This window comes from Rhinopithecus roxellana, chromosome 13, assembly GCF_007565055.1.
Source record: "Rhinopithecus roxellana isolate Shanxi Qingling chromosome 13, ASM756505v1, whole genome shotgun sequence".
Taxonomy (NCBI): Eukaryota; Metazoa; Chordata; class Mammalia; order Primates; family Cercopithecidae; genus Rhinopithecus; species Rhinopithecus roxellana.
This window is the reverse complement of record NC_044561.1, coordinates 115503623-115516736: the sequence shown is the minus strand read 5'-3', so window position 1 is coordinate 115516736 and position 13114 is coordinate 115503623. Positions and strand designations below refer to the sequence as shown.

The 13114-nt window shown below is 42.9% G+C and overlaps 1 protein-coding gene across 1 annotated transcript in view; it reads left to right on the top strand.

The window, feature by feature from the left end:
• The window catches only part of PTPRT (protein tyrosine phosphatase receptor type T), an 812457-nt gene that overhangs the window by 721886 nt on the left and 77457 nt on the right, over positions 1 to 13114 (top strand). The window contains exon 18 of the mRNA XM_030915349.1: positions 7129 to 7319. Within this exon, the coding sequence (XP_030771209.1) occupies positions 7129 to 7319 (191 nt within the window). The remainder of the gene's footprint in view (positions 1 to 7128; positions 7320 to 13114) is intronic.

The following is a 13114-nucleotide window of genomic DNA, read 5'->3' as shown; positions in this document are numbered from 1 at the left end:
TTGTACAATTCCAGATATTTTAGAGAATTTTTTACAAAATGAAGTATATATCTTCCTGCACATGGGATGTGTGCTGCTGCAATAATAAAGAAGTTTTCTTCCCAAATTCTGGCAATAGGTTAGTGGATAGACTTAGATTTCAGAGCTGTTATAAGTTTATTATCTTGAGGCTTTGTTAGTATTTTGTGAGGGAGAAGAGGGGAGGCACAGACTGCTAGCCAGGTGCCACCTTGAGATTTCTTCCAGTGGAATCACATTTAACCCTTGCAACAGCCTTCTCAAAGAAGATGATGATGATGAATCATGATCATTGTCATCACTATCAGCAATTACAAATAAAGACCTTAGGCTCAAAGTATGTTTACCCTTGAACAATATGGGTTTGAACTGCACAGGTTTACTTAATATATGGATTCTCTTCTGCCTCTGTCACTCCTGAGACAGCAAGACCAACCTCTCTTCTTGCTCCTCCTCCTCCTCAGTCTACTCAATGTGTAGACAATGAGGATGAAGAACTGTATGATGATCCACTTCCACTTAATAAACAGTAAATATATTTTCTCTTCCTTATGATTTTCTTCATAACATTTTCTTTTCTCTAGCTTTACTGTACAAATACAGTATATAACACATATACAACATGTGTGTTAATCTACTGTTTATGTTATCAGTAAGGCTTCTGCTCAACAGTAGGCTATTAGTAGTTAAGTTTTGGGGGCACGATAAGTTATACATGGATTTTCGACTCCACAGGAGGTTGGTTCCTCTAACCTCCATGTTATTCAAAGGTCAGCTATAACTTATTTGAAGTCCTATAACTAGAAAGCTGTGGATATTTGAATCCAAAGTTTTATCTTCAGAGTCTATGCTTTGACTCTGACACCTGCTGTTGCCACAGCCCCTGCAGTGTTGGTTCCAGTTGCATCCCCACTCCGTGCAGGTGACCCAGCCTCCTCCCCACCTCAAAACTTCTCTCCTCTCCCAGACTCTCCCCTCTCAATGAACAGTCTCTAGCTACTTACACATCACTCTTCATACTCTCCTGCCCTAAAGGGGACATGGAGCTAGGATGAATAGTGATAGAAGAAATACATTGATACTGGTAAGAAACTACAGGAATTTGATTAGCTAGTTAAGAAATTTTGTCTTGACTCCATGAAGACTTTTGCTAAGAAAAATGACTGATCAAAGCTGTGTAAAGGGAACTGTGAAAGCAGGAAGGGCCATTAGGAAACTGATGGAATAGTCCTGTCATGAAGACCTGAATGAGGACAATAGCAGCAGGAATTGAGTGAAATAGATGGCTTTGGAGTGTGTCATAAAGGAAAGTAGAGAGGAGACAAGGAAAGGCGAAAGAAGCCCTAAATGACTCCCTAGATGCCATCTCTAGTGTGTGGATTCTCATATGTCCAAAATGACATTAGGTACAAAATCATCAGAACAAATACTGGTTTTTACTGCTTCCTGGATACCAAGCACTGTACTGAGCACTCAGCATGCACTATCTCTTTGAATCGTTACAACATGTGTTTTCTCTGCATTGTAGATAAAGAAAATGAGATGCAGAAAGTTTTGTCACTTGGCCAAAGAATGATCCAAACCCCATTCTATCTGATTCTGGGACCCAGACTCAACATTTCTCAGGGTGCAGACTGAGTTCCTCTCATGCAACATGAACAGACCCTTTTTTCCTTTTTTTTTTTTTTAAGACAAAGTGTTGCTCTGTTGCCCCAGGCTGGAATGCAATGGCACCATCTTGGCTCACTGCAACTTCTGCCTCCCTGGTTCAAGCAACTCCCCTGCCTCAGCCTCCCAAGCAGCTGGGATTTCAGATGCACACCACCACGCCTGGCTAATATTTTTGTACTTTTAGTAGAGATGGGGTTGCACCATGTTGGCCAGACTGGTCTCGAACTCTTGACCTAGGCAATCCGCCCAGCTAGGCCTCCCAAAGTGCTGGGATTACAGGCATGAGCCACCGCACCCGGCCCAGACTTCTTCTTAAATAGTTATGTAAACATTTTAGTGAGTACTAAAACAAAATTAGCACATCATATTCATGATTTTATGTTGCACCATTCATAATGTTGCATCATTCATAATGAGGCAAAGTAAAAAAAAAAAAAATAGTGGAGAGTTTATTTGAATAAAAGTTTTAAGGATGCAATTGTGTAGATCTGAATCGTTCAATACAGTAGCCACTGGCCACCTGTGGCTATTTAAATTGAAATAAATCAAAATCAAATTAAGCATTCATTTCCTCAGCACCAGTAGGCACATTTTAAGTGCTCAATAGCCACAGAGGGCCAGTGGCTACCATATTGAACAGTGCAAATACAGAACATTGGTGTCAATGTGTAATTTTTTTTGGGGGGGTAGTGCTGGGTGAGAGCTGTTTTACACTGGATCGGTGTCTTTTTATTTAGCATTTACTCCAGCTCTAAATTACCTCTCTTTAGAACTTGATCTGGTTCTGGATAAGTCTGTGTGCACCTGCATTGTCCCATACAGTAGCCTACGATTTACCAGTGTCTGTTGAATCCTGGAAATATGGCCAGTCTGAATTGAAATGTACTGTAAGTGTAAAATACACATTGGATTTCAAAGCTTTTGTGTGAATAAAGAATGTAAAAATATAGCATTAATAATTTTTCTAATTATATATTGAAATATTATTTCAGATATGTGGAGTTAGGTACACTGTATTATTGAAATTAACTTTCATGTGTTCCTTTTCACCTTATTTAATGTTGCCACAAGACCATCTTAAATTACATACATGGCTTGCAATATATTTTCACTGGCCAGTGCTGTTCTAGACCTCTTTGCCCTACTGTGTGACTCTAGAACTCTCTTCCTTTCCCTATCTCTTTCTGTATACCTGCACTGCCCAATATATTAAACATAAGCCACCTGTAGATATTTCCATTTAAATTAATTAAAATGAAACAAAATTTAAAATTCAGTTCCTCTGTCTCGTTAGCCACATTTCAGATGCTCAGTAGCCACATGTGGTTAGTGGCTACCAAACTGTGGAGCATAGAGGTAGAATACTTCCATTGTTGTGGAAAGTTCTATTGGACAGCTCTCACATAGATGATACACAGCTATGGCAAGAGACACAGAGGTGGATCATGAATGCCTAAAGCTTAGAGAATGTTTCCAGATTGCCAAACCCCATGGCACATCCTTCTTCCATCTCCTAGATGCCTATCTCTCCCTATCTTAGTTAGACTTATTCACACACACCTTATATTTTCTTCTCCCCTCCTTCAAGGGCTGTGGCCTGCTTATTTATCCCTGAACATACCTCCCTCCTGTATGAACACAGTATCTAACATGGTGCATTGTACAGTATAGGTACTCATTAAATATTTCTTAACCAGTTGGAGTGGCAATTCCTAGCAAGTGACTGGAAATATGTGACTAAAGGTAGAGAGAGATCTATATGGCTGGTAGCAGTGGGGCAGGGGCCAGGAGTGGGCAGTGGCGGCAATGAATCTAGGATCCCAAGGAAGAGAAGGAGAGAGCAGAGAGACAGCAAAGAGGAAATCAGAGAGACAGTAACCCAAAATCTCATACACATCACCAAAATCCTTCTGCCCATCCCACAAGCTCCTCGCAGGCAGTGATAAGAGTTACTGCAGAAAAATTCACAGGGTTAGGCAACAGCTATATAAAAAGTGTGAAAGAAATCCAAAATATTATTACACGATAAATAAACATACCAGACCCATAAATCAGAAGTTGAAATGGCATGAAAATTAAGGGGCTGGTGAGGAGAAAAAATGAAAAATGCTCTGTCCCTGGGCCAGCTGGTGTGAGTTACATTTTATGAGCAGCATGTGAATTCCAGTGCCCTTGCTGGATTAGCAGCAGAATCGCACATTAGTTTTAAGGTTCCCTCTCGAATAGGAACATCATAACGTCTTTTAATTGGGCCTGATAAAAACGTAGCATTACTTGTAGGTTCCTGAGAGAAGTGAGATGTGAAATTGGGTTTTCATTAAACCTAATGATGGAAAATTAAGTATAGTGCGTCTAGTGAAATGGAGTGTGATAAAAGACATCACTTCTGCATTATCAGAGGTTAATAAGGGAATAGGTGAGGTAAGATACTTTGGAAAGGGGAGTCCAACCCGTTGGATTAATAAACCTTGAAAATCCCTTGGTTCTGAGTCTTCATAGCATCATTAGCACTGGCATTGACATTATTGCAAATGTTACAGCAATACAAGTTGTTAAATTTCAATGCATTTATTTTTCATTCCAGTGTTGGTTTTGCTGACACTAAGTTTACAGTCTGTCTAGCAATGTGTTTAGGGAAAATATCCATATTGACAGCTATTTGGTTGGTTTTGGAAACATTTGACGTTTCTCACACACATAAAAAGCCAAGTTCCTATTCCTAGGAAGCCTGTCTTTCCCAGGCAGCTGGTCTCCCATGCAGCCCATGCCCCAAGTTCCTCTGGGAGACTATGGGTCTCCGAAGACATCTGTCCCCATCACACATGGTGGGAAATACTCACAGGCCTCCTAGCATTGACTCAGCTCATCCTTTCCTAGAAATCGTGGAGTATGACATGACTCCAAGATTTAGGTATTCACGATCCATACCTCTGTGGCTCTTGTTGTAGTTTTGTACCATCTCTAGATGAATCAAACACAAGTGCTCCCTTCCTCTCCATTTCCAATCACACCATCACAGGAGTGATATTCGCTGGAAGGATGCCTTTGATGACAGCTATTCATGACAGCTGGGACACCTCAAGAAACAGTGTGAGTCTTTAAAGAAGGAGATTCCTCCTAAAACCTTTCAACAGGTTCACACTGGCTTCAAGGGTCTTACACATTCACAGTCTTTCTGGATCTGCCTGGCATCGTCTCTTACAGTGTTGCCCCCCTGACATTTCTACCCACAGCTTTTACTCCTTATCAACCTCCTTGCTCTTAACTAAATGTGCCTTCATCTCTCAGGCTCTGTCCTTTTTCTTCAGTTGGTTCTTCTTGCCTATTTCCTTGCTAAACTGTCAAGCCTTGAGGGTGGAATCAGTATTTCTGTCTGCATTGCCACTGCCTACCATAGTCCTTGGCACAGAGTGGGTTCTCAGTAATTCGAACTCATGAACCCAAGGGGGTGATGGAGAAAGGAAACAGCCCCCATGTTTGCCAAGTGGTGCATTTAAGCAATGCCAGTGAACACATACTAGCTATTACCTAAAATCGCGGGAGAAAAAGTAAGCAGTATTTCTCTTCTGTGCAGTCAGGAAGGTTTTGCTAACAACTTGCCTGGGCCCTTCTTTCTTGTGCATATATCTAAATCTTAGAAATATTTCTGTAGGCAATCCAGGGGTTATTTGGCTGGTCCCCAAAGGACAGTCTCTGCTTTGGGGATGTTTACCTACCACCCTGAATCAGGAAGTTTTGGAGACCACACTCAACCTACGATGACCCCCCCTGCTAATTAGGTATGACCCAATCAGTGTCTCAGGCTCAGACCAGTCAGATTAGTAGCCTCTCCTCTCTTGGAGGAGCCAGTAGTGGGGGGGCAGACAGAAGGCTGCAAAGTGAAAAATTTATCCCCTACTCCAACCACAGGTATAATTGAAAGCATTAGGGTGACCAACCATTCCCGTGTGCCCGTGACTGAGAGGTTTCCCAACAGCTGAACTTTCAAAGCTAAAACTGGAAAATTGTCAGTCAAACTGGGACAAGTTGGTCACCTAGAAAGCAGGAAGGCCAGGTGTTCCCTTCCGTTATCTTTCCTTGCCAGGAACAGGCTTGCTGATGTTGCTGCAGAAAAGTAGAGTGTGCATTCACACACAGAATCCATGTCTGATGGATTATTCCAACATGACAGGCAAACAAGCTGAAGGGAACGTGGATTTTGAAAAGACAAGTTGCAGAAAATCGGGAATATATGCTAAGCCTCCCAGGGAATGAGTACGGCATAGGCCAAGTGGGTATCTGCATAGGTGTTTCACAGAGTCTGAAAACATCTGGGGGAGACACATCAACTGCTGCAGCTGGCAGTTCTCATCTCTTGCATGCCACAAACAAGATGGTCCGGGGCATAGACTGTTCATTCACATCTTTGGAAGGAGGTTGGGAAGACCAAACCTAGATGGTTCTGGGAAAGGTAAACTGGCCCTGAAAGACCAAGAATGTATGCCTGGCAGGAAGGTGGTAAGCAAGACATTGGTTTTAGTGGTCCAAGGGGAACAGAAGAATTCCAACCCAGTATGAGCAGGCATTAGTTTTCAGGGTGGCCAAACTGACAGAAGGCAGTTAAAGCAACTCATTGGATGAAAAGGTTTTTATCAAGAGAGAATATAGATCTTACATCAGGCAGAGATTTTATGAAGGCGATGAGGCACGGGATCCAGGCCTGAAGAAAGTAGCTAGCAGCACTGAAGGAAGAGGTCCAGGCTTCCCTACCCGCAAGGTGGGTTCAATGATGCCACTGGATTAATAGTATTAAGTGATGGGGAAACTATACAATAGCAAGAAGGTGGTCACTGTGGCAGAGCTCATAACTACAGAGAGCAGCTGGGAGGGTCAGGGTCCCTGCTAGCTGCTGGCAGTCCAATACTGGCTGCAATTCCTCCCAGGGTAAAACTCAAAGGAAAAAATTAGTAGATAAGCCAGATCACAGGGATGCAGGCAAATGGACCAGAGGCTTACATGTGACTCCAATCTTCGAGCACCTGAGGCCACCTGAGGCTCTCCTCACCTGCAGCCAGGCATCAGGCACTATTTCCAGCCTCTCTGCTTCCTAAACAGGAGGGGGCTCCCAATAAATAGCCTTCCTGCTTCTCAGTGGTTCTACCCCACCAAGTCTAAAGGAAGGACTGACACAGACTGGAATGACAACCAAGCTGTAACTTTGTCAATATGTGCCCTTGAAATGTGTTGTGTTCGTTGGTTTGTTTGTGGGTTTGATACTTAGATCTACCAACACAGCCAGGCCGGGGAAGGAGTGTATCTCCGGTCTTTCTGCGGTTTCCTGATCAGTTGAGTCCCAAGTTGGTTCCCTCTGCCCTCCTCAGGCCACGCTGGGGGAGACAGGGAGGACAAAGGGCAACGCTTCTATAGGTGATGATCTGTTCTGCCTCCTTCTTTTCGAAGCAGATGGCAGCCGTGGGGAGCTTTCCCAGCCCACCCTCACGATCCAGACTCATCCCTACCGCACCTGTGACCCTGTGGAGATGAGTTACCCCCGGGACCAGTTCCAGCCTGCCATCCGGGTGGCTGACTTGCTGCAGCACATCACGCAGATGAAGAGAGGCCAGGGCTACGGGTTCAAGGAGGAATACGAGGTAAGAGACCAGGCTGTGGGGAAACTTCCTGATTGTTTCAGAGGCTTATTTGGGCACTAAAGCCTTACAACAAAAAGCATGGCTCCCTGGCCAGCAGCATCAGTATCACCTGGGGTAGTGTGGGAAATGCAACATCTCAGTCCACGTCCCGCCCTACTGGATCAGAACCTGCATTTTAACCAGAAACTAGGTGATCTGTATACACATTAAATTTGAGAAGCGCCATGCTAAATAATTCTAAGACATCCTTTTTCACTCCCGTTTCTCTCCCCTTCCCCTTTCATTATCCAGAGTTCCATTATCTCCAAGGTTTCTACACCTTGGAGTCTCACCTCCATTCAATATGCTAGAATGGCTCCAGCTCCCATCCCACATGCTGTAGAAAAGCCAGCACATCTCCCCTGCCAATGATTTCCAGAATGTCTGCTTGCTCTTGGTCACCTCTTGTCTCTTATTCAAGCTTCTGTAGTATTCTGGTCCTTGCTCCCACCCCACAAAGGCAATGCTTCATCTCCAGTGACCACAGTTCCCTCTTTCTGCACCTTCTCTTCACCCTGTATGGGCATCTCTTTCCTACCTTCCCAAAGCGTCTCTAACACAAAGGATTTGCCGGTAGTGGTTGTTACCGAGGTTTGGGGAATAATAGAGAAGGATTGCAGCAAAGGACAGGCAGCACCTCAATACAATGCTGTTCTTCTTATAAGTTCCTTAACCATCTACATTGCTGGTAAGGCCTTCTAAGGTTCTGGTCTCCCAACAGGTCTCTATCTAATTTCTCCTCAAAGTCATCTTTAGTGTCCTCAAAACTTCCTCCACCCCTACCCCTCAGCATCCAGACAAAGGGCCCCACATTCCTCTTTTATTTTGCAGAAAAATTTAGCTTTCTCTATCTTACTCTTTTTGTTTCAAATCCTGCCCATTAGGCCTCACCTTTTACAAACAAAAAGCAAAATAAAAGGAAAATGCATTAAGACTTTTTTTCTGAACCAAAGAGCAGCTCACTCTCCAAGAATAATTCTGCAACTCTCCTAGTTGCAGGTAGACTCCAGCTGCAGCCAGCTTTGAAAACAAGAATTTCTTTCTTCACTTTTCCTTTCCTCTCTCTCCCTTCCCTCCTTCCTTCCTAAAATATCTTTTGAGTATCTTCTGTGTACCATGCTCTGAGTTATATGTATTTGTGTGGGGTTTTTTTGTTGTTGTTTGTTCTTTTTTTTCTCTTCACATACATTGTGTGCCCCAGATATGCTTGATTCAGTTTTGCTGTGTGCAGTAGAAAACTCATTGGTTCAGACTCCACACATTTGGAATTCTTGATATTGCAGACTAAGTTTATCCCTCAGACTATATTCTGAGAAAGAGCTTACAAAGCAATATTTCTGAAGTCGTATGAGGTCATGAAATTGTGCTAAACTGGGGGTCCAGACATCTGGATTCCAATGTAGTAAGCTGTTAGATTTTAGAATTTTGCTATCTGAGTTTTAAAATTCTTTATTAGTTGAATGAAGAATTTGGATAAGGTGATATCTCAGGACCTATCTGGTCCTAAAACTTTATAAGCGTGTAAAACATGGTGACAAGGGGTATGTTTGACATATCTATGAGAACAAAAACGTTTTTGTCAATGGATGTGAGTAATTACCAGCTTGGGAGAGCTAGCACTTAATTTCAAAAACGGTCTAAGTAAAATAGCATTTTTCATATTCTCATCTGCAAATCTTGAAAGGATATTCAAATTAGAGTTGAAGAAGATGATCTCATTACTACCCATCCCTGGATCTCATTTCCTAGGGGATTGAATGGTCCCAGTCTCTGGGGTGCATGTGAGTGTGCTTTATGTGTGTGTATACAGACCTGTTTGTTGAGCAAATGTCAGGAAGGTTATGTTGTTTGAAATGGTATATTCAACATTAGTCATAACAATTTGATTAAAAGTTTCAAATATCATTAAGGGAGATATGTGGCTTACCAAAAAAAAAAAAAAAAAAAAAAAAAAAAAAAAAAAAAAGGGACAAGCAGCCAAATGCTGAGAAACACATATGTAAGAACTTGCAATCTGAAATTTGAAGACAGAATTACAAGTGTATTTGACTACTTTCAGGCATTTCCTTCTAAATTAACATTTCTTTTAAAGCATTCATCCCTGTGTGATGAGTTGCTTTTCAAAACTTTTTCTTTGTACCCTTTTGCATTTTCCAAACTTTCTAGCATGGAAATGAAGAGCTTTTATGAGAAAACAAACAATACATGTCATTTCATCATTTGAACCTCAACCAGAAATCTAACTAGGCTAGCCTTGGCCTCAATTAGTTCAAATTATATTAATCAGTTCAAATTAATATAATAATGTTAGCTTCTAGTTAACATTATTTTCTTATTAACTGAGGGTTAATCGGAAAATATAGCCTGATAAAGGTCATTTCACAATGTGCTAGCCCACAATGTCCAGCCCAGAATACAGCTGGATATTGCTTTGATCATCAGGGCTCCTCTGATATCTCGAATCTTCATCCTCAGCATAAGAGTCACAGATCTGCTAGGAAAATTCTATTGCAGATATAAGACTCCTGAGCCTCCAATCCTACTCTCATATGAGTCTGCTATGTGCTGTTTGTTGCCTGTCACTTCTCTGTTCTGCTCAGTTTTTTCATACAAACGAGTGGGTTTGACAAGTTGACATCTAAGGGACATCTCAGCCATAGCAAGCTGCGTCAGAAGACAAAATTCAATTCAGTTGAACAATCACTTAAAATTTGTTCAGTAAATATTTACTATTTATTATTGCCAAGGACGATTCTAGGTATTTGGGATGCAACAGTGAATGAAACAAAGATTCTTGCCCTCCTGAAGCTTGTATTCTAGCAAGGGAAGTAGGAAATAAACATAAGCTTAAAAAGTAAGCAAATTTTATAATGTAGTGTGTTAGACAGTGAAAAATACTGTTTGCTATGTTACAAATCACTCCAAATTTTAGCAACATAACCAATTTCTTGCATTCATTGATTCTGTGGAATCTGTGCAGGGTACAACAGGGACAACCTGTTTCTTCCACACAGTATCCAGAGCCTGGGCTAGGAAGTCCCCAAGGCTGGGGGCTGGAATCATCTGAATATGTCTTCACTCACATGACTAGTGACTGATGCAGCCTTTCAGCTGGGATTGTCCACTGGAAGACCTACACATGGCCTCTTCAGTGACCTGGGCTTCTTCACAGCATGGTAGCCTTGAGATAGCTGGACGATTTCCATGGTGGCTTAGAGCTCCATAGGTGAGCTCCCCAGATAACAAGGTGAAAAGTGCATCATCTTTGTGACCCAAACTTGGGTATCACACTGCATTATTCCTACCATGTACTATTGGTTGTAAGCAGGTAAAAACTCCCCTACTTTCTAGGAGAGGGGAATTTGACTCTATCCCTTGATGAGGAGGAGGGGCAATTGCCAGATTCTAGAGGAGCATGCAGAGCAAGAAATATTGTGGGGGGAAAATAAAAGCCCAGGCACAGTGGCTCATGCCTATAATCCCAGCAATTTGGGAGGCTGAGGTGGATGGATTGCCCGAGGTCAGGAGTTCAAGACCAGCCTGGCCAACATGGTGAAACCCTTTCTCTACTATAAATACAAAAATTAGCCCGGCGTGATGGTGGGTGCCTGTAACCCTAAGTACTCTGGAGGCTGAGGCAGGAGAATCACTGGAACCCAGGAAACAGAGGTTGCAGTGAGCTGAGATCGTGCCACTATATTCCAGCCTCAGGGCAGAGTGAGACTCCATCTTCAAAGAAAAGAGAAAGAAAATATTTGGAGAATAATACAGTCTGCCACAAGTACCATGGAAAAAGAAAGAACAGAGCAAGGAAGGGAGATTTGTTCCAGGGACATGAAGTAAAGGAGGTTCCAGTAGTAAAAAGGATAAAAGGGTAGTCCTTAATTAGAAGATGAAACTTGAATAAAGACGTGGTGGAAGATATCTGGAGGAAGAGTGTTCCAGATCCAGAGAGTAATATACCTGGCATGCACAAGCAGTTGCAAAGAGGCCAGGATGACAGAGGCAGAGTGAGCAAGGGATAAAAGTAATAGGAGACTCGACTGGAGAAATAAAGAGGGACCTGACCATGCTATGCATTACAACCCGTTACAAGGACTTCGACTTTTACTCTGACTAAAATGGAAAGCCACTGCAGAGCTTTAAGAAGACAAGTGCTAATGATCTGTCCTTACTTCATTCTAGCTACTGTGTTGAGAATGGAACTTAGGAAGGCAAGGGTGAAAGCAAGGAGACCAATTAAGAGGACATTGCAGTAACTCAGGTGAGAGACAACAATGACTCAGGGCATGGCAGAGAAGGTGGTGAGATGTGGATGGATTCTGAATATATTTAAAAGATGGCGCCAAGAGCATTTCCTAACACATGGTGTATGTTACAAAAGGAATTAAGGGTAACTCCAAGGCTGCCGTTTGTGCCACTGGTAGGACAGAGTTGCCTCTAATGGAAGTGGGGACGCTCAAGTAAAGCAGAGCTGGAACAATCAGTAGTTTCATGTTTTTTTTTTTTTTTTTTTTTTTTTTTTTTTGAGGCGGAGTCTCGCTCTGTCGCCCAGACTGGAGTGCAGTGGCCGGATCTCAGCTCACTGCAAGCTCCGCCTCCTGGGTTTACGCCATTCTCCTGCCTCAGCCTCCCGAGTAGCTGGGACTACAGGCGCCCGCCACCTCGCCCGGCTAGTTTTTGTATTTTTAGTAGAGACGGGGTTTCACCATGTTAGCCAGGATGGTCTCGATCTCCTGACCTCGTGATCCGCCCGTCTCGGCCTCCCAAAGTGCTGGGATTACAGGCTTGAGCCACCGCGCCCGGCCAGTTTCATGTTAAATTGAGTTTGCAGTATCCATTAGACATATTAGTGTCTCCATGTAGCAAGGAGGTAGTTGGATCTATGAAGCTGAAATTTGGTAAAGAAGCCTGGGCTGGAGAGAAACTTTTGGGAGTTGTTGGCCTAGAGATGATTAAAGCCACACTGGGTGAGGTCACCAAGCAAGTGAGTATAGACAAAGACAAGGACCTAGGACCAGGCCTTTCAGAATTTCAACTTTAAGATATGGGAGCATTTTCCATGGGACAGACACTGTACTAGGCTCTGGGAACTGAAATAGAGCCCTTGCCTTCTAGGGAACGTAGAGCCTATTCTTAGAGACCAAAAAAATGCCACCATAGAGGTATATCCAGAGCTATGAGAATCCTTAGGGGTGGGATGCATTAACCCAGCCTAAAGGTCAACAGCCAGTGGCTTTCTGGAAGACATAAAGCCCAAAGTTTGAGAAGTAGGAAGAACCAAAGTAAAGAAGGGAAGGGTGTTCCAGGCACAGCGGCTAGCATAAGCTATGGCACGGGAGTCTGCACAGCAGGTTGAGTGAGGGGAACCATAAACGGTTTGGGAGGAAGCATGGAGGGAGATGGGGCTGAAATTGTCAACAGGGGCCAAGATGAAGCAAAAGGCGAGTATTTGTTATGCTAATGAGTTTGGGTTGTAATCAAGAAGCCACTGGAGCCATAGAAGAGAGCAGGACTTTTTAAAGTAGATTTGCGTTTTAGATCTTGTAGAGATCAGAGCAGGGACAACAGAGGCAGGTAGGCGTCTGGGACAGTAATTCAAGGAAAATATGGGGCTGCCCAAACCAGGAGACTGGGCCCAGAGCCCAGACAAGCCTACGCACTTTCTCTGCATGTAGAGCCATAAAATCAGCTTGTTCTCATTGGCATGAAAACTTGAGTCTCTCAATATATATTTTAAGTTCAATTATTTGAAA